This window comes from Garra rufa, chromosome 14, assembly GCF_049309525.1.
Source record: "Garra rufa chromosome 14, GarRuf1.0, whole genome shotgun sequence".
Taxonomy (NCBI): Eukaryota; Metazoa; Chordata; class Actinopteri; order Cypriniformes; family Cyprinidae; genus Garra; species Garra rufa.
Window position 1 is genome coordinate 18,360,365 of NC_133374.1, and position 20,492 is coordinate 18,380,856.

Consider the following 20,492-nt stretch of genomic DNA (forward strand, 5'->3'; position numbering starts at 1 on the left):
TCTGACCATAAAACAGAAGACCAGAAATCTTCTTCTTTGTCCAGATGAGCATTTGCAAAGGCTGGGCTTTTGTGTGCTTTATCTGGAGAAGTGGTGTCCTCCTTGGTCTGCATCCATGGAACCACGCGGTGTGCACTGTCCGTTGGACTGTCTGCCTTGAGATGTTGCCACCAGCAGAGCCCAGATTCATCAGGATGGCCTTGGTGGTGATTCTTGGATTCTTTTTTACCTCTCACTATCCTCCTGGCCAGCACAGGTGTCACTTTTGGCTTCCGATCACGTCCTCTGAGATTTTTCTTAGTGCGGAACGTCTTGTATTTTTTAATAATACTTTGCACTGTAGCCACTGGAACTTCAAAACATTTAGATATGGTCTTACGGCCCTTTCCTGACTTGTGAGCAGCCACAATGTGCAGCCGCAGGTTCTCAATGAGCTCCTTTGTCTTAGCCATGACTGTCCTCAAACCAACAGCAGAGAGCTTCTATTTTTCACCTGTGGAGTTGATTAAAACAGCTGTTCCCAATGAATCAGGGTAATTAGGATGCTTTAGAACAGCTTGGACTATTTGGAATGGTATAGAACTTTGGATTTTCCCATAGACTGTGACAGTTTGCAAAGGGTATGAATAATTTTGGACATGCCACTTTTTGTTCAAATGTAAATAAAAGCTGAAAAATATTATTTTCCACAATGATGCCTCTTGTACATCGTCTTATTATCTTTTGGGAGAAGCCTGTGTCATTTCCGGTCAAAACAAAACTTAATGGTTGAATAAAAGTAACTTTAAGTCAGAATTTGGCAGGGTATGAATAATTGATGAATGCAATCTAGGAAAACCCGTTGGATGCAGTGTCTCATCAAAATATTGGATGAGGGAAAAAAAAATCATAGTTAAAAGTAAAACAATGCCAGTATTACGAAATATAACATTAAAAAGTGGATAAATCACTAGTTTTTCTAAAGAAACATTGTCCAAGGTAAAGCTACAGCATTCTGCATTAGTAAATCAGTCTAAATAAACAATATAATGAGTTAATGGGAGGACTACTTTAAAAAAGTAAGTAAACTCACACACTTAGATATAACCACTTTATGTCAAAATATGATTTAAAAAGGCATGAAAACATTATCTGTGTCAGTTTTTAAATCAGCTTGATGAGATGTAAAGTAAATCTCTGTGTCTGTGACCAATATTTACTGAGCTTTGGTGACTGATGATCTGAAAAATTCAAAAATAGTTAAAAGTTAATTATTAAAAAGAACAGCTGAACATAAGTTCACAAATAAAATATATCGTTTAAATTGTTACTGCCTTGAATTATTATTTTGGAATAAATGTAAAATGCTTAAAAACAGATATTATGTAGGTAAATGCTAATATATTGTTTACTTATTGTTGATGCCTCTCTGTTATCATACAGTGCTGCAGTGACTTTCCTTGTCAAAAAACAAAATGGCACCGACCAATCTGGAACGGTTACAGACTGAGGGGACAGATAGAGGCACTGTACTCCTTTTATAGTAATATTTGTGTTACCATACTTTTACATGTAAACATTCAATTGACATCGCAGACAGTGACCACATAGACCGGTTAGTTCCACTTGAAGATTGTTTATTCTCCTTATATTCCAGTGCATTCGCCATGGGTGTTTGGGTTAGCATGGATCTCACGGGCTGCTGAGAATCGAGGCTGCATGGGCCATGGTTCCTCTCCACTGCCCCTGATCTGAACCATTGTTTGGATTTATTTATCCTCAGCCAGTCGCTTAATCCTGACAGAAAACATCAGCTCGAAAATGTCACTGCACTTGGAGACTATTCTTCAATCTCTCTTACAATGTCTGTGTTGAAACATGAGCATTGACTGTGACCATGATTAAGATCCCGCTGGAGAAATCCAGTGAGCTGCAGTGACTGATAGGGATTCAGGGATCAAGCCTCTGTCAGTTACACTGGCAGTTTTCCAGGAGAAAATCACAATAGAAGATTATTTTTGGGATTGGTGAGATTTTGTAAAAAAAATGGTTTTGGAAGAATTAAAAAAACTGTAATTTTGTAAAATCTCATTACAATTTAAAATAATTGTTTTGTATTTTAAAGAGATAGTTCACCCACAAATGAAAATTCTGTCATTAATTACTTGTGACCTTCATTCATCTTCGGAAACACAAATTAAGATATTTTTGATAAAATCAGAGAGCTTTCTGACCCTGCATAGACGGCAACCCAACTACCACGTTTAAGGTCCAGAAAGGTAGTAAGGACATTATTAAAATAGTCCATGTGACCTTGTGCGCAAAGAAATAATCATAATCATCCAAAATCATTAAAAAATTGTGATTTGGTGCTAAAGAAACAAACAGTTTTTTACAAACAGTTGTGCTGCAAAATTCAAAATATTTTTTTTTACTCATCACTAACAGTATTTTATATTATGGTAGCCCGTTTCTGCCACTAAATAAAGAATAAAAAAGAGTATTGCTACTTTTTATCTCACAATTCTGACTTTCTTTCTTAAAATTGCAAGATACAAACTTGCTATTCTGACTTTCTTTATATAAACTTGAAATTTTGACTTTTTTCTCAGATTTGTGTGGTCTAAACTCACAATTACAAGTTATAAAGTCCAATTTTGAGGGTAAAAAAATGACTAAGTTCTCAGCATTGCAAGTTCATATCTTAGTAACTTGCAATTGCATATTATAAGGTCAGATTTTGTGATATAAGCTTGGAATTCTGAGCACAAAAAAGTCAGAATTATGAGTTTATATCTAGAAATTCTGACTTTATTTCTCAGAATTGCGAGTTTATATCACCTAATAAGTAAGAATTGCAAGATGTAATTTGCAGTTGCGAGTTATAAAGTCAGAATTGCGAGATATGAACTTGGAATTCTGAGCAAAAAAAGTCAAAATTATGAGTTTATATGTAGAAATTTATTTATTTAGAATTGCGAGTTCATATCATGTAATTCTGAGAAATAAGTAATAATTGCTAGATGTAAACTCGCAACTGCGAGTTATAAAAAGTTAGAATTGCGATATATAAACTCAATTCTGACTTTTTTTCTCAGAATTGAATGATAAACTCACATTTGCAAGAATTAAAGTGTAAAGAACTGCGAGGTAAAAACTTGCAATTTTGACTTTTTTTTATCAAATTTGTGGGATATAAACTCGCAATTGCGAGTTAAAAAGTCCAATTTTGAGGGGAAAAAACTGGTTCTCAGAACTGCAAGTTTATATCTCAGTTCTGACTTAAGTTGCAATTGCATGTTAAAGTCAGAATTTGCAAGATATGAACTTGGAATTCTGAGGGGAAAAAAGTCAATTATGAGTTTATATCTAGAAATTCTGACTTGACTTCTTAGAATTGCTAGTTTATATCACACAGTTCTGAGAAATAAGTCATAATTGTGAGATATAAACTCAATTCTGACTTTTTTCTCAGAATTGTGTAATATAAACTTGCAATTGTGAGTTATAAAGTCAGATTTTGAGGGGGAAAACACTGATAAGTACTCAGAATTGCAAGTTATTATCTCTCAGAATTGCGAGTTATCTCAAAAGACTTAATAACTTGCAATTGTGTTATAAAGTCAGAGTTTGCAAGATTAGAACTCGGAATTCTGAGGAAAAAAGTTTAAGCAAGAAAAGCAAGTTTATGTTTCACAATTCTGACTTTAACTTGCAATTGCAAGTTTATATCACTTCATTCTGAGAAAGAAGTCAGAATTGCAAGATGTAAACTCGCAATTGCAAGAAAACAGAACTATGAGATATAAAGTCGCAATTATCTTTCTTTATTTTTCATTCAGTGGCGGAAACGGCCTTCCATAGTATATACTATATACAGGGAAATGTTATTAATATATAGCTTATTTTATGATAAAATATTAAGTACAATATTTTGTAATATTTGGTATACTTATGTAAAATATACTATATATATATATAAAATATTGCCTGTACAAGCTCTTGTGCTCTAAATTTTGTAATCATTTGCTGACAAAAAAATCACATCATGAAAACAAAGGGATATTTATTATTTTTAGCATATTGGATTGTCATTTCACCATTGTCAATGGATAAAAAGCTATATAATTTAACAAAATACACTTGAAATATACATTTTATACTGGTTTGTCTAACAGAAATGCCCACTTTTTGTGTGAAAAACTTTAGTTTAAGTTAGTAAGTAGTCTTTCAGCAGTTGCTTGAATCCGAAACAACTTTATATTACACTCAGTGCCTTCACCTTATTTTGAAGGACAAGATCTTGACATCACTTCAGAATTCTTGTCTGCTGATGAAAAGCTGCCAGCTGGCCAACTAAATGCGACATTTTATTTCTCAGACTCAGGAAATGGCTGTCACTGAAAGTTATTTTTGACTAATCCTTCCAACGGAAGTGTTCTGCGCTTATCCTGCTCGCAGAATATAATGACGACTTGGCAACTTTTGCTCATTTAAAATCCACACAAATGGACATTGTGCTCTTGATCAGACAGTTACAGTCAATCTACTCATCAGCTCTCTCTTAATGCAATTCATTCGTCCGGCTTGTGACGTTAATTCTATCCTTATGTTACAGTTTTATATTTTGGAGTCAACCTAATGGTTCAATCAAACTCTCAGTGATTATTTTACTTCCTTTTCTCCAGCTTATTTACATCAGAATGGACAATTATTGGGCGGATGTGGCCAGGATAGATAAAACTCGTGGAAAATGAATTATGCAAAGCATTATGGTAATTACTCGGCTTTTAGGACGGCCACTAAAGGCCAAGGCCGAGCAGAGGATTTATGATGAGAAACCAGTAAAACTTTATTTGCGTGTGAAATGTGCCACTAGAGGGGGCAAGGTCTGGGGTCTTTGTGTCGGCGTAGCGCGTGCTCAAGGGAGGTCATTTGAGGAGCGGATATTGGGCCCTGATGTTGATTAGCATGCAGAGTTTATTATTTGTTGTCTAATCTGTGATTACCTTTGTAGACGACACACTGTTTGGCATGGAAACACTGCAGAGTTTGTAAATGCCACACGCAAACCAATTGGGGGTTTTATGCAGTTCATTTGTTATTGCTAGCAATGTGTGTCCTTACTGTAGCACAATAGAGGGCTGCCAGTGTGGCTTTGCTTTTTAGCTTTCAGTTTTTTTTCTAATATTCCGAGAACAAATTTGGCTTGAGAAAAGGCATGTTAGGGGGTTGGGGGGAGAAGCTAAAAAGCTCCGCCGGAGCATAATCAATCATCGTGCTCCGATTTGTAATGAAACTCAATACATGTGTTTGCTTCTCGCTTTTTCTCCCTCTGTGATTTGTTTTGATTTTTCTATCAGTGGGTTGTAGAGTCAAGTGTCATTTGATGCTGCCGTAAAAGCATCAAACAGACTAATCTGAGCTCTGAAATCACCAGCCACCCCTCTTCCATTCTAGTTCATTTTAGTACGCTCTTTTAACATCAATATTTCACACAATACACAGACAGAGAGGAAGGATTTTGATGTAAAAGACAATTGTGCACCAATTCTGTTTTCTTTAGGTTTAAGTTGATATTTCAGTTCAACATAATGGCATTCAGTGCACTGGATTTGATTTTATTCATTTTATCCATCTTGAATGGGTGAAAGTGCAATACATACTCGGATTACAGGTGGTTGTAGAGACATGGTTGAAAAATGAGAGTGTCTGGTGACCTCAGTCACAAAGGGAAATTATTTCAGAGACATAGCAAAAACTTTTTTAAAAAAAAGAACTTTTATTCAAGCAAGAGTGACTTTTTGAAATTAAAGGCCTGGAAAACCCTTGAAAATAGCAGTATTCCCGAAGAGGTACTTGAAAAGTGCTTGAATTATTGAAAGACAATGCATCTAAGAAATAAGTGTTTAATTTAGTCAATAAGCTCATATCTTTTTACGCAAAATTCACACAGTTGAAAAAAATCATACCTTTTTCACTTAATTCAGATAATGTCAGAAAACAATCGAGCTAAGGAAGTAGGAGAACTGACAGTGTGTAAACATAACTAAAGATGCAAAAAGAGGAACATATGAATCAAATCATTTAAGTTGTTGATGCTGAAAAGCTATTTACTAGCAAAAACCAGATCAAATTTAAAGAGGCAATTTTAAAAAGCATTTGAAACTAAGCTTTTCGAAACTCTGAATCAGTTAGACCAATGTGTGGCAAAATGACTGAAACGAAGCACTCCAATCGGATTGCATGTCGCAAATCAGTTGTTTCAGATCATGACTTCAAATTTGTATCACAAATCATTTGATTTAGATTGGAACTTCACGTATCGCGAAACATTCGTTTTAGATTGGAATTGGTTTGTAAATCATTTTACAAATTGAATGATTCAAATCAAATGATTCGCGATCTGAAGTCCCAATCTAAATCGAATGATCCGCTAGGGCTGTGCAATTAATCGAAATTCGGGTTCGATTTCAATTTCGGCTTTAAACGATCATGAAAACGCAGTAATCGCGATGAAGCGATTATTGCGCCCCATTCCGCCGCCTCACAAGTGATGCGATTTCGCTCCACCATAAAAGCCTAATTTCACATCCAAATCAGCAAAATCTTGTAACGTGACTCTCATAAAACGGGAGTTTTGTGAGGCTTGAGAAAAGGCATGTTAGGGGGTTGGGGGGAGAAGCTAAAAAGCTCCGCCGGAGCATAATCAATCAAATCGAGCAGCCCTATGATCGCGCTCTGAGTCCTAATCTGAAATGATGGTTTGTGAATCATTATTCTGATCGGGACTTCAGAGCATGGATCAAGAATCATTTGATTAAGGGTGAGTTCACACTTGTTATGTTTGGTTTGATAAAAAAAAATTGTGGTCCGATTGCTCTGTTAGTGCAGAAGGTCTTCATTATTGAACTTACAGTACCATAGGAAGACTCATTGGAGGAGGCTATGAACGTAAACACTTAAGATATGCGGAACTGGCTGCTGAAATACAACTGCGCGGATGGAATACTGAAATCCGTCTGGTGGAAGTAGGATGCAGAGGATTTGTGGCATCGTCTACTATAAATCTGCTAAGACACCTGGGAATCAGAGGCCAGAGTTTGCACCAAACTATTAAAATCGGAGGCAGCTGAGAGAAGCAGCCAGTGGCTCTGGATGAAAAGGCAGGAATCTAATTGGGCTCATTATAGCAAGCAGACGGCATTAGGTGTTGTCGACTTAAAACGGCACTGAGCAGACTGATCAGTGAATGGGTACTTTGATGTCATACACCCACAGTGCTGATTTAAGTTGAACGGACCTTTTCCTTTTGTTGAGAGTTCTGTCACTAAATATACGTCTTTCAAATCAACCAATCAGGTTGTGAACGTGTAACTGTGCCTTTAGGTTCGGATCTTTAGGTTCGCTTAAAAAATGCCAGTCTGAACACTAAGCAGACCAGGACCTGTCTGTTGAATATTTTACACTTTGCAAGGAAAACTTTTACTGAATGAGGTTTTCTGTGTGCCTCTTAGGAACAGAATCTTAGAGGAGTGATAGCTGATAAGTGGCGATATCTTATAATGTCCTGTGCCTGCACATAGAGGTTATTGGTGTTGGAGGACTCTACAGAGTGACCAACACATCTGAGAGAGTGTGTGATCCAGCACTGCTCATTCAGAGCGCAAAGAGATCAATGCGGAGCCCGTGGCGAGGCTGCGGCTCTTGGTTTGATCCTCATTCTCTGTTCTCTAACCTTTTATTTCGTACCGCCATCTCTCTTTCTTTCTCCCTCTCCATCTAACCCTCATCCAGCTAATCTCCTTCTCCCTGTCCGGCTTCTTGACTGTAACCTTGCTGCTGGTGATGGCCTTCTCACTGGATTTAAGGTGCAAATTGCAGCCCTTTAGCTTTGTTGGTTTTGATCTCTGGCTTCTGAATATTGATAAAGGATTGGTCACCCAGAATCTCATTCACTGGCTTTTACACGTCTCATTTCTGTTTGCACAACCTTATTACAGCTGGCTTTCTCTATTTTAGCACTGCTGATCTGTTCAGGTCAAACGTGTGTTCCTTGCAAGAACTTCAATAAAGCAGTTTGGTGAATTTTTCATTGAAAGAACTGGTGAGATGTTTGCTTGTGAATTGGACTACACTGGTTGGAATCTTTTACAGCTATTTAAAGGGAAAGTTCACCCAAAAATGTGAATGCAATTTTTCTTGCAAAAATCCATCGAATCGCTACAAGAGACCTTTATTCACCCCCTGGAACCATGTGAGACACTTTTTATTATGGATGGATGCACTTTATTGGACTTGTTTTGGGGAAAATGAGAAAAATCCACGGAATAAGAGATGAAAATGTATTGTTGTGCCTTTGGATGTCAGAATCAGGATGTAAATAATTTTTATAAAATACTGTTGTCAAAAAACCATTTGAAGCTAAACGCAGGCGTTTAAATGGACAGACTAATGGACGAAACCTGCTATGATTTCTCTACTTTTAAAACATAAATTTGATTTAAACAATAAGACTACATAATATTTACATATGCAGTTCATAGGGAACATATTATATTAGCCCTACAGTTACAGCAGGAAATACTATTAAAACCTATAAAATTTTACATTAAACTATTTTATCTCACAATTCTGACTTTCTCGCAAATGCAAGTTTATATGTCGTATTTCGGCCTTTATAACTCGATTTAACTCAACAATAGCAAGTTTGTCTATTCTGAAGGGGAAAAAAGTCAGAAGTGTGTGATTTAAACTCAAAACAGAGAATGACAAGTTGATTTTTCTTGTCAGAATTGTGAGATATACTGACAAAAGAAATGATCAGTCTATAATTTTAATTGTAGGTTTATTTGAACAGTGAGAGACAGAATAACAACAAAAAATCCAGAAAAATGCATTTCAAAAAAGTTAGAAATTGATTTACGTTTTAATGAGTGAAATAAGAATTTGATCCCCTATCAGTCAGGAAGATTTCTAACTCCCAGGTGTCTTTTATACAGGTAATGAGCTGAGATTAGGAGCACTCCCTTTAAGAGAGTGCTCCTAATCTCAGCTCATTACCTGTATAAAAGACACCTGTCCACAGAAGCAATCAATCAATCAGATTCCAAACTCTCCACCATGACCAAGACCAAAGAGCTGTCCAAGGATGTCAGGGACAAGATTGTAGACCTACACAAGGCTCGAATGGGCTACAAGACCATCACCAAGAAGCTTGGTGAGAAGGTGACAACAGTTGGTGTGATGATTCGCAAATGGAAGAAACACAAAATAACTGTCAATCTCCCTTGGGCTGGGGCTCCATGCAAGATCTCACTTCATGGAGTTTCAATGATCATTAGAATAGTGAGGAATGAGCCCAGAGCTACACAGGCAGCTGGGACCATAGTCACCAAGAAAACAATTGGTAACACACTATGGTGTGAAGAACTGAAATCCTGCAGCGCCCGCAAGGTCCCCCTGCTCAAGAAAGCACATGTACAGGCCAGTCTGAACTTTGCCAATGAACATCTGAATGATTCAGAGGAGAACTGGGTGAAAGTGTTGTGGTCAGATGAGACCAAAATTGAGCTCTTTGGCATCAACTCAACTCGCATGTTTGGAGGAGGAGGAATACTGCCTATGACCCCAAGAACACAATCCCCACTGTCAAACATGGAGGTGAACACATGCTTTGAGGGTGTTTATCTGCGAAGGGGACAGGACAACTGCACCGCATCAAAGGGACGATGGACAAGGCCATGAACGGTCAAATCTTGGGTGAGAACCTCCTTCCGTCAACCAGGGCATTGAAAATGAGTCGTGGATGGGTATTCCAGCATGACATTGACCCAAAACACACGCCAAGGCAACAAAAATGTGGCTCAAGAAGAAACACATTAAGGTCCTGGAGTGGCCTAACCAGTCTCCAGACCCTAATCCCATAGAAAATCTGTGGAGGGAGCTGAAGGTTTGAGTGTCCAAACGTCAGCCTTGAAACCTTAATGACTTGGAGAGAATCTGCAAAGAGTAGAGGGACAAAATCCCTCCTGAGATGTGTGCAAACTTGGTGGCCAACTACAAGAAACATCTGACCTCTGTGATTGCCAACAAGGGTTTTACGATAGGGATGGGAAGATTCCCCGATTCACTCGGTGCATCGGTTTAAAACGTTAACGATGCGATGCATCGGTTTAAAAAGTGCGCATCGGATACAAATTGGCATTTGTATCGCGATGCATCGTTTCTAACATATTTGCATCGGTAAATCCCGATTTATTTCTTTATCATTATTAGTAGACATACAATACTTTTATTATTTAGATAGTGGAAAATATTGTTAGATTGTTTTCTCCCCTCTGAACTGTTTCTCAAGCACGTCTCCCTTCACTGCTGCGTGAATGATGTAGACTATCACAACACTACAGAGACCGCGGCGTGTCCAGAAAGTCACATAGAGCAGGGATTCTCAACCGGTGGCCCGCGAGATGGCTTAAAATTAACTTAAATTTTATCCTAAAATGGTCAAAGCACGGCCTCTTTCGTGTTCTGTGATTGATTGCTTTGGACTCGGCGCAGCAAGCCTCATCGCACTGTTAAATACAGACTGAACGGCGGCTCAAAACTTTCAACTGCGGCACGCAAACATCATCAGAGACCTGCAAGGGACTGATTTTTTTGTCCCACTCCTGTAGAAATGTATGTTATTTTGTCCCACTGCCACCAGCAAAAGCCCACATAAAAGTAACCTATACCCCCGCGGAAAAACGGGTCTCTACGTCATCTCTTGACTGCATGAAACAAACCCTCGCACTAATGTAAAAGTAAAGACGATCAGAGTAATAGTAACAATGACACTCTTGCATATCGGAGTCTAGGCACGCATAAGTCCGCTGTTGATTCATGAACTAGTCATGCTTTCGGGGCTCTGATCCATAGTATTTTTGTGTGAAATTTCAAAATATTTGCATAGTTGTCAAAATGAATGTCTTGTGAGTGTTTTATAATGGATGCTCACCCATAGAGGTGGATCTTGTAAGGGTCAGTGGTTTTTATGCACATATGAGCACCAGCATCAACAGATATAGTATGTATTTGCTGTATTTTTCATTTGTATGTTCATTTTATGATGGATACAAACAGTAGATATTCGGTCAGTCCAGTTCAAATGGACAGGTTTAGTGAGTGGTATTTTGGCATCTCCCTGTTGTTCTGTTTGGCAGGTTCACTTACTTTAGAAAAAGTACTCTTTAGTTGTTTAGAATGTCTGAATTAAAGAATTCAGGAGCTTTAAATCTGTCTAATATATATATATATATATATATATATATATATATATATATATATATATATACATAATCAAAAAGTCTTGGTTTTACTTGGTTAATAAATAATCAAACTCAATCACTGGCACCGCATCCTCTTTCACATCATCACATAAACTTGATCTAATTAGTTAGTGCTGAATTATCGCATCGTATCGTGATATGGGTGTGAATCGTATCGTATTGCATCGCAATATGTCACAAATGTATCGTTAATATATCGGATCGGATACTTTGTATCGAGATGCGTATCGGATCGGCATTATACCTTAGATGCCCAACCCTGTTTTACGAAGTCATGTTTTGCGAAGTGGTCAAATACGTATTTCACTCATTTAATGCAAATCAATTTATAACTTTTTTCTGGATTTTCTGTCTCTCACTGTTAAAATAAACCTAGCATTAAAATTATAGACTGATAATTTCTTTGTCTTTGCAAATACACAAATGACCTTGTCATTAATTTCATTCAGTGATTCATTTTGTCAGACTGATTTAAACCCAGCCTGATGACATTTTAATTGAATAAGAACTGGTTCATAAGAGTATGGTTGTAGAATAGAAATGGAAAATATAAGTTTCTCTAAATGAGTTTTTAAATCTACATTCTGTGTGAAAAAATTCACCCTCCTCATAACCTACTAATTGCCCTTCAGGCATACTATTGCACTCTGGAGTGAGGAATTCACTTTAGTCCTTGTTTTATAGGTGTTAACTTGTACCCTGTTGATACTGGATACCTTATTGTTGCCAAGCTTCCCCAACAAGAAGTTCTCATCATCTCCCTCCACATCTTCTTGCCTCATGTTGTCTGCCAAACACTGAAGCGTATGCATAAGTCAACCCAGCATTGTGTCTGCTCATATAAATCACATGTGGAGCATTGACAGTGTTTTTTCGCTTTTTTTCTGCTTGTGACTGCTGAAGCTATTGTTAAAAGAAGGAAGGGGGAAATTTGGTCATTATTTTTGGCTCTCAACCGTCTCAACCCAAGGCTGTTTTGACAGAAGAAGCCTGGAAAGCATTTGCCTGATTTACTATGCATTCTTACATCTCAGAACTGCTTGCACGCTAATTTCCTTCAGCACCTCGTATGACCTTTCTTGCTTATGCAAAGCTAAATTAACACAGGGGACGCCTTCTAATTTGAATCTCTAAATTGAGTGCTTACCTTGACTGTCCTTTCACCCGTTCAGACATTTTTTGTTTGCACTGTGCAACTGCTCAAAGTTCGTCATTATTCTTACTTCTTCAGAGTGCCACAGCATGCCCAAAACGCTTTAGGTAGCTGTTAGCCGGAGCGGTATTCTATTAGCTGCACAAAGAGGGCGCCTTGCGGGAACGGTAAAGAGGAAGTGATTGCACAATAGCAGCACTGGCCCCTATAATGTTCCATTAGAGAATAAATGTTCCTTGTGCGCTGTTGGCGGCCTTGTGCTTTAAGTGTCTAGACTGAGTTGTCTCTAATATTGTGTATTAAAGGCAACCTGGAATGTCATTGTGAGGTGTTTCTTTCTTCTGCTGCTATATATAAACGTGAAAAGTGTTTGTGCTTTTGAAGGCCTGATTAATACCCAATGTGGCACAAATGAGGTCAGATAGAAGTAAGGCATTGAGATGTTTACACAAGCTTTTTGATATTAGATTTAACACTACTTCAGATCAATTTAATTTTTAATTTGTTGTGATTGTGTTTGGATCAGCATTTAATTCCCTTAACAGTTGATATGCTTGTCTGAAGCGCTAATAAACTTTACTGATGTTGCTGGCTTGTAGCCATTAGATACAGAAAATGTTATCTTTGTTCTAGGCACTAGCTATGCTACACAAAAAAATGCATGAGAGAGTGCAAAAACCATGATTTTTTTTGTTTACAGGGCTGCATCAGACACATCGATACTAGATGAGGAGTCTTTAACTCTAAATGACCCCAGTCATCCAGTCCCAGCTGGAGGGGAAAGCACACGAGGGGTTTGCCTGACTGTGCCGCCCAGCATGCAGAGGAGTATCCAGAAATACAGGGAGAACCATGATGTCTTCCTGCGTGTGGTCTCGCATGAGGCTCTGGGGAGCTTCAATCCTTGGGCGATAGCAGACAGGTTTGAATCTAATGATTGCTTTATTAATAAAACATCTTAGTCACCACTAAAGTGTGGGTTGAATTTCACCTGAAAGAGCTGTGCTTTGTTAACTCATTATTTTAAGGGTCCTTCATTAGATTTGAAATCATAGAAAGTCACTTTACCATATATTTATTCCTAATTATGAGAATATGTTAAAGTCGTTGACATATCACATTGTTACAAAAGCTGAAATTGTGAAATTAAACATTTCTCTTTCTTTGTGTTTTCATTTAGCAAGCTAACAGCTTAGCCTAGATTAACCTTTTCAAAACACGTCATACCACATACTTCAGAAGCTTATGGTGAAATTAATCATTTTCTTTTCTTTGTTTTATTTAGCTTTCAAATTAAACATTCACTGTTTTTATCATTAGCTATTTTTCTAAGTAATGACAAAGCAAAAATCAGAATTGTCACAGCTTCATATATTTAATTTAAAAACCCTGAAATATGTACATTGCATAAGTATTCATACCCTTAACTCAGTACTTAGCTGAAGCAACTTTTCAGCCTCAAGACTTTTTGGGTATGATGTGACAAGTTTTGCACATCTGCATTTGGCATTTATCTGCCATTCTTCTTCTTACCTCTTAACTTCTCAAGCTCTGTCAGCTTGGATGGGGTCTGGCAGACATTTTCAGGTTTCTCCAGAAATGTTTGATTGGGTTCAAGCCCAGGCTGTTGCTGGGCCACTCAAGGACATTCACAGAGTTGTCTATAAGCCACTTTTGATGTGTGTTTAGGGTCATTGTCCTGTTGGAAGGTGAACCTTCTGCCTCGTCTGAGGTTTTGAACGCTCTGGACTGGGTTTTCATTAAGGACATCTCAATATTTTGGTGCATTGAGCTTTCCTTTTACTCTGACACATCCTTCAGTCTCTGCCGCTGAAAAACAGTGCCACGGCATTAGGGCTGCTACCTCAATACTTTACTTTTGAAATGGAACTCTGCAGGAGTTGAGGTTCATCAGACCACAGAATATTGTTTCCCACAGTCTGAGGGTCCTTTAGGTTTTTTTTTTTTTTGTTTTTCTCAAATTCCAAGCGTGTTTTCATGTGTCTTCACTGGGGAGAGGATTGAGTTTGGCCATACTGCCATATAGCCCAGATTGGTGGAGTGTTGCAGTAATGTTTATCCTTCTGTAGGTTTCTCCATAGATCTCCATATATGATCATGGAACTCAACTAGAGGCACCAGCAAGTTTTTGGTCACCACTCTAACAAAAGCCCTTCTCCATCAATTGCACAGTTTGGCCAGGAGGCCAGCTCTAGGAATAGTCCTGGTTGTTTCAAACTTCTTCCATTAAGGGTAATGAAGGCCAAACACTTCTGTGAACCTTCAATGCAGCAGATTTTTTCTGAACTCTTCAGAAAAAGATGCTTGATGCAATCCTGTCTCTGAGCTCTACAGGCAGTTTTTCTTTTTCCTCAGGGCTTGGTTTTTGCTCAGATATGCATTTTCAGCTATTGGACCTTTTATTAAGATGTGTGTGCCTTTTCAAATCATGCCCATTCAATTGATTTGCCACAGGTTAAATTCACTTGAAGTGTAGTAACATCTACAAGCAATATGAATGCTCCTGAACTAAATTTCAACTGTCCCAGATAAGGGTATGAATACTTATGCAATGGAATCATTTAAGTTTTTAACAAAAATGTTAAATACCTGTTTATTGCTTTTCCATTATAATGTATGGAGTGTAGATTGATAAGCACAACGGGAGCGTTTCAAAGCTGCGTCTGTCAGGGGGTCTCTAATACATCTGAACATGGACAAATCCGCTGACAAGCGTGGCTTTTAAACACTCCTGTTGTCCCATTGTACCTTTTGACAACTCTAATTTTAACATAAGGCAGCAACATAACAAAATGTGAAAAAAAAATTAAGGGGTATGAATACTTTCGTAAGGCACTGTAGCTTTTCTGATATAGTAAACTTGCTTAGTAGCGCACCTAGTACAGCATCTTACGATAAAGGGCATTAACTATTTAAAACTGCCACGATATGTACAACAAAGTAGTCTGGTGTAAAATGAACTGCGCAAACAAAATGCATTTAGGTAGATTGGGGGATGCATTTCCTTCAAAAACAAAAGTCTATGCTAAAGCGGCAGTGTCCGTCAACAGTCGTGGGACTGGGTTGTGCAAAGTGCCCAGAATCTGTGATTGGCTTGTTCTGAAAAAGTGCTTATGATTTGTGGGAATTAAAAAAAAAAGCACTAGCTGGTTTATTATCATTGTAGGGTGGTTGTGTACACACACTGCCAAGACACATTTGAGTGCAAAATGTAAAAGAAAATTTTGCATCCGACGTCCCCTTTAAAGATGTTGTGAAATGTGCAAGAAACATTGTAATATCACTTTGCATGAATGGCACCACAGGCACAGACTGGATATGAAAATAATCCTGCATGACTTTGTTTTGCTCATTTCACCACCAAAATTTGCAAATGAGTTTCAAAACACCCATTTAAATGTCATTATCTGCATCTTAAAGCAGTGACTTATGTAAACAACTGAACTATGTGTGTACTGAAGCTGCAGTGTGCATATGGCTCATGACATCTAACCTAAATTAGCACTTACTCATTCATCACTGATATCTACATTTTCCTGACATATTTTCATTATTTTGTTCATGTTCGAGACACGTTGCTGGATGTATAAATGCTAAAAGCTCAGCTCTTCTATTTGCACCCCGAGCAACAGCAGATTAGTCATAAGCCCCACAGTGACACAGCTAGTAGGAGCAGAGATTGTTTACAGCCTCGCGGCTATAATGATCCCCGCACACGATGCCATTTTAAATGTAAATATTAGCTCTGTTTTTTCGACGGGTGCTAATGTAGAGCGTGCCCCTGTGCAAATGAGCGTCTTTGTTGTTCCGCTAGTGCTCCTGCACGCCCACCCCACCATTAGCATACTTAACAGAATTTTTAAGTTGGTGCAATGCAGTGGATATTTATCAAGTCCTGCTAGTCCACAGAGAACACACTTTTAACAACGGTGGGAAGAGGAACACAAGAGCCAGAATCTGATCCTAGAGCTGAGGTCTCATTTGTCAGACTTGATCCTCGCGCCATGGGCTGTGTGGGTGGCGAGAAGAATTGTTGCAGAAATCATTTACCGAAAGGAGAAAGTGAGGAATCAAAAGTGAAAATATTTTTCTGTGCGCTGCAGCTTGAAAAAAAAGAAGAGTTATTGCACGGATATAAAAAGAAATTGAGGATCTATTTTTTTGCAGAGGTCAGTGTAGCACCGCAGAGACTCTGAATGGTTATTATTCCAGAGAAATAGAGAAGATGGGAAATGTCACGGCAATTAGTGCTGCTGCTGGGAACGGGTGCGGGCACTTGTCAGTCTACGGTGCATTGTGGGTAATAAGAGCCTTGAAGGCAGTCAAGGCCTTGAGTGAGCACAGACTGACCGCGATCTCTGGGTTGCTCTGCTCTCTGCACAGAGGATGTTTAATACTTGCCTAAAAGGAAGGATTTAGATGATCTCATCACTGAACTAAAAAAATAGAAAGTTCATTTTGTTCTTTAATGCTGAGAGAACACCAAACTTTTTTTATTTGTTGATATTTTCAGTTTTCATTTTAATTTGAGTTCAAGTTTTAGTAATTTTGGTATGTTGTCTTTTTTATGTAATTTCTATATACATTACCAGTCAAAAGTTTTTGAACAGCAAGATTTTTTTGTTTTTTTAAAGAAGTCTGTGCTGCTCACCAAGCCTGCATTTATTTGATTACAGCAAAAACAATACAATTTTGAAATAGTTTTACTATTTAAAATAACTGTTTTCTATTTGAATATATTTTAAAAAATATATGGTTTTAAAGCTGAATTTTTAGCATTATTGCTCCAGTGACATGATCCTTCAGAAATCATTCTAATATCCTGATTTTCTGCTCAAAAAAATGATTATTATTATGTTGAAAACAGCTGAGTAGTATTTTTCAGGTTTCTTTTGATGAATAGAAAGTTCTTAAGAACAGCATTTATCTGAAATATATATTTTTTTAACATTATAAATTTATTTATTATCACATTTGATCAATTTAAAGGATCCTTGCTAAATAAAAGTATTAATTTCTATAATTTCTTTCCCCAAAGGTATAGTGTATGTTACAAAAGCTTTTTATTTCAGATAAATGCTGGTCTTTGGATCTTACTATTCATCATTGATAATAATAATAATAATAATAAAAAATACAATGATTTCTGAAGGATCAGGTGACACTGAAGACTGGAGTAATGATGCTAAAAATATTTAGCTATGATCACAAATAGTAAAAATATTTCACAATATTACTGCTTTTCTGTATTTTGGATGAAATAAATGCAGGCTTGGTGAGCAGAAGAGAATTCAAACATTAAAAAAACATTAAAAATCTTACTGTTCAAAAACTTTTGACTGGTAGTGTAGCTTCAAAGTTGCAATAAAACGGAAGTAGCGATAGATCTTTTCTTCTGTATCTGTCACTTTATACTGAATGTCCAGTTATGACATTTTGATTAAACATTATGAGAAGAAAATAGAGTAGGAAATAGGTTAAGTACATTTATATCAGTTAGTTCTGTTTTTCATCTAATATATTTTTATTTTATTTGAGCTTTATTTTATTTTTCAACATTTTCAAATACTAAACCATTTGTAATAGTTTGTTTATACCCAACATGTTTTTTTTTCTCCCATGAAAATGAGGCATTAATAATAACTCAAGTATATTTCCATATTTTAGGTGAACTGTCCCTTTAATGCAAACGAAGCAATAAGTGCTGTGTAACTGTAACTCTCTTTTCTCTTGTTTCCCGCAGTCTGGCTGATGAGCTAATGGCTGAGGCTTTGGCTGATGTGGCGGCAGAGTTCCAGGATGTTTGCGAAGAGTATGCGGAAGCTGTTTTTACTTCAGAGTTCCTCCAGCCAGTCCAGTCTCCCACCGCATCAATGTCATAGAGACTCCTCATAAACAACTTACAAGCGATGACATTTTGATATGTTTTTGGAACTGAACATTGTAATATCCATGTTTTTCCTGAATTAACAATCACTGAATAGAACCTGCTGGTTAGAGCTCAGTTTTTCCTCAGATGGGCATTTCAGCTGTAATGTGAAACCTCAGTGGGCGGTCTGACTTTTAAATGCAAACAGATGCTTTTTAGCACACTGCTAACAAATGTCACATCAATGTGTCATAATCCATACAACCTTTTTTTGTGCATTAGTCAAAGCATTAGTCGACTTTTCAGCATAGACAAAAGCCACAAAAGAGCCTCTACATTATTAATGCATTGCAAATGATAAGATTTACACTGTTTTCTATAAATACACACACTAGAGGATCACACAAGTGCTTCCTCTTGAAAAAGCATTAATGCTGTCCACATCAGAACGCAAACTTGTTACTTTGTGGACTGATTTCATGTGCTCTAAAGCATATGTTTTGTTTCTCTATGCTAATTGACTTTAAGTTCTCTAAGCGTCCATATGTTGCCCAGTGTGACTGGACAGGTGAGATATATTTAGAGTGCACAATTTATGTGTCAGACCCTGAGGAGAAAATTGCCTCCAGATGGGTCGAGATGTTGTTAACGCCTACAGCCCTTAAAGTTGAGGTCAAAAGTTTACACTCTCCTTTCAGAATCTGCAAAATAAGAGGGATCCTACAAAATGCATGTTATTATTTATTTAGTACTGACCTGAATAAGATATTTCACATGAAAGATGTTTACATATAGTCCACAAGAGAAAATAATAGTTGAATTTATAAAAATGACCCCGTTCAAAAGTTTACATCCCCTTGATTTTTAATACCGTGTTCTTACCTGAATGATCCATAGCTTTGTTTTTTTGTTTAGTGATATTTGTTAATGAGTTCCTTGTTTGTCCTGAATAGTTAAACTGCCTGCTGTTCTTCAGAAAAAGTCTTAAGGTTCCACAATTTTTTTGGCATTTCAGCATTTTTGTGTATTTGGACTTTTTCCAATCATGACTGTATGATTTTAAGATCCATCTTTGCACACTGAGGACAACAGAGGGACTCTTACGCAACTATTACAGAAGGTTAAAATGCTCACTGATGATCCAGAAGGAAAAACCATGCATCAAGAGCCAGGGGTGAAAACATTTGAACAGAATGGAGATGTGTAAATTTTTCTTATTTTGCCTAAATATCTTTTTTTTTTTTAATTCAGCACTGCCCTTTACATGCTACAGAAGATACCTGCATGTTTCCTAGTAGACAAAATGAGTTAAATTTACCCTAATCTTCAAATTGTAAAAGTTTTCACCCCCCGGTAATGCATGGTTTTTCCTTCTGGAGCATCAGTGAGCATTTGAACCTTCTGTAATAGTTGCATATGAGTTCCTCAGTTGTCCTCAGTGTGAAAAGATGGATCTCAAAATCATATAATCATCGTTGGAAAGGGTTCAAAAATACAAAAATGCTTAAAAACCAAAGAATTTGTGGGACCTGAAGGACAGCAGGCAGTTTAACTATTTAGGACAAACAAGGGACTCATGAACAAGGATTAAGAATCAAGGTGATGTAAACTTTTGAACATGAAATTCAGCTATTATTTTTTGTGTACTATGTGTAAACATATGTGTGAAATATCTTATTCAGGTCAGTGCTAAATAAACAACATGCATTTTGTATGATCCCTCTTATTTTGCAGATACGAAGGAGGGGGGGGGGGGGGGGCGTAAACATTTGACATCAACTGTATATAACAAAGTAAGGATAAAATAATCAGAAAGTGTGTAGTTTTAGATATAAAATGAGGGTCTTTTTCTTTTAAGGGCTTTAAAAGTATCGGTTGTCCCCTTATTGCTTAATTCTAATGCAGCGAGCAGATTTTAGGCTGTTTCTCTTAACCTGTGAAATTGTACTTTAAACCCCCAGATGTGAGTCACAGGTTTCTTCCAAGTGTTCAGCAACCTACTTATTTTGTGGAAAGTGCCAAAAGCAAACTAATGCACAAGTAACTGTACTTGCCAGCAAATTCTAGGCTTTGTGCCATGAGCTATTATGGATGCTGTGACTCTACAGGAATACAGTCACCAATTTGGCTTGAGCTTTGT

At 37.3% G+C, this 20,492-nt stretch overlaps 1 protein-coding gene across 1 annotated transcript in view; it reads left to right on the top strand.

Annotated features, from left to right (window-relative positions):
* kiaa0753 (KIAA0753 ortholog) overlaps nt 1-20,080 on the top strand; it is a 33,662-nt gene extending 13,582 nt beyond the window's left edge. The window contains exons 16-17 of the mRNA XM_073817952.1: nt 13,163-13,384; nt 18,227-20,080. Of these exons, the coding sequence (XP_073674053.1) occupies nt 13,163-13,384; nt 18,227-18,365 (361 nt within the window). The 3' untranslated portion in view covers nt 18,366-20,080. The remainder of the gene's footprint in view (nt 1-13,162; nt 13,385-18,226) is intronic.
* Nucleotides 20,081-20,492: the final 412 nt, after the last annotated feature.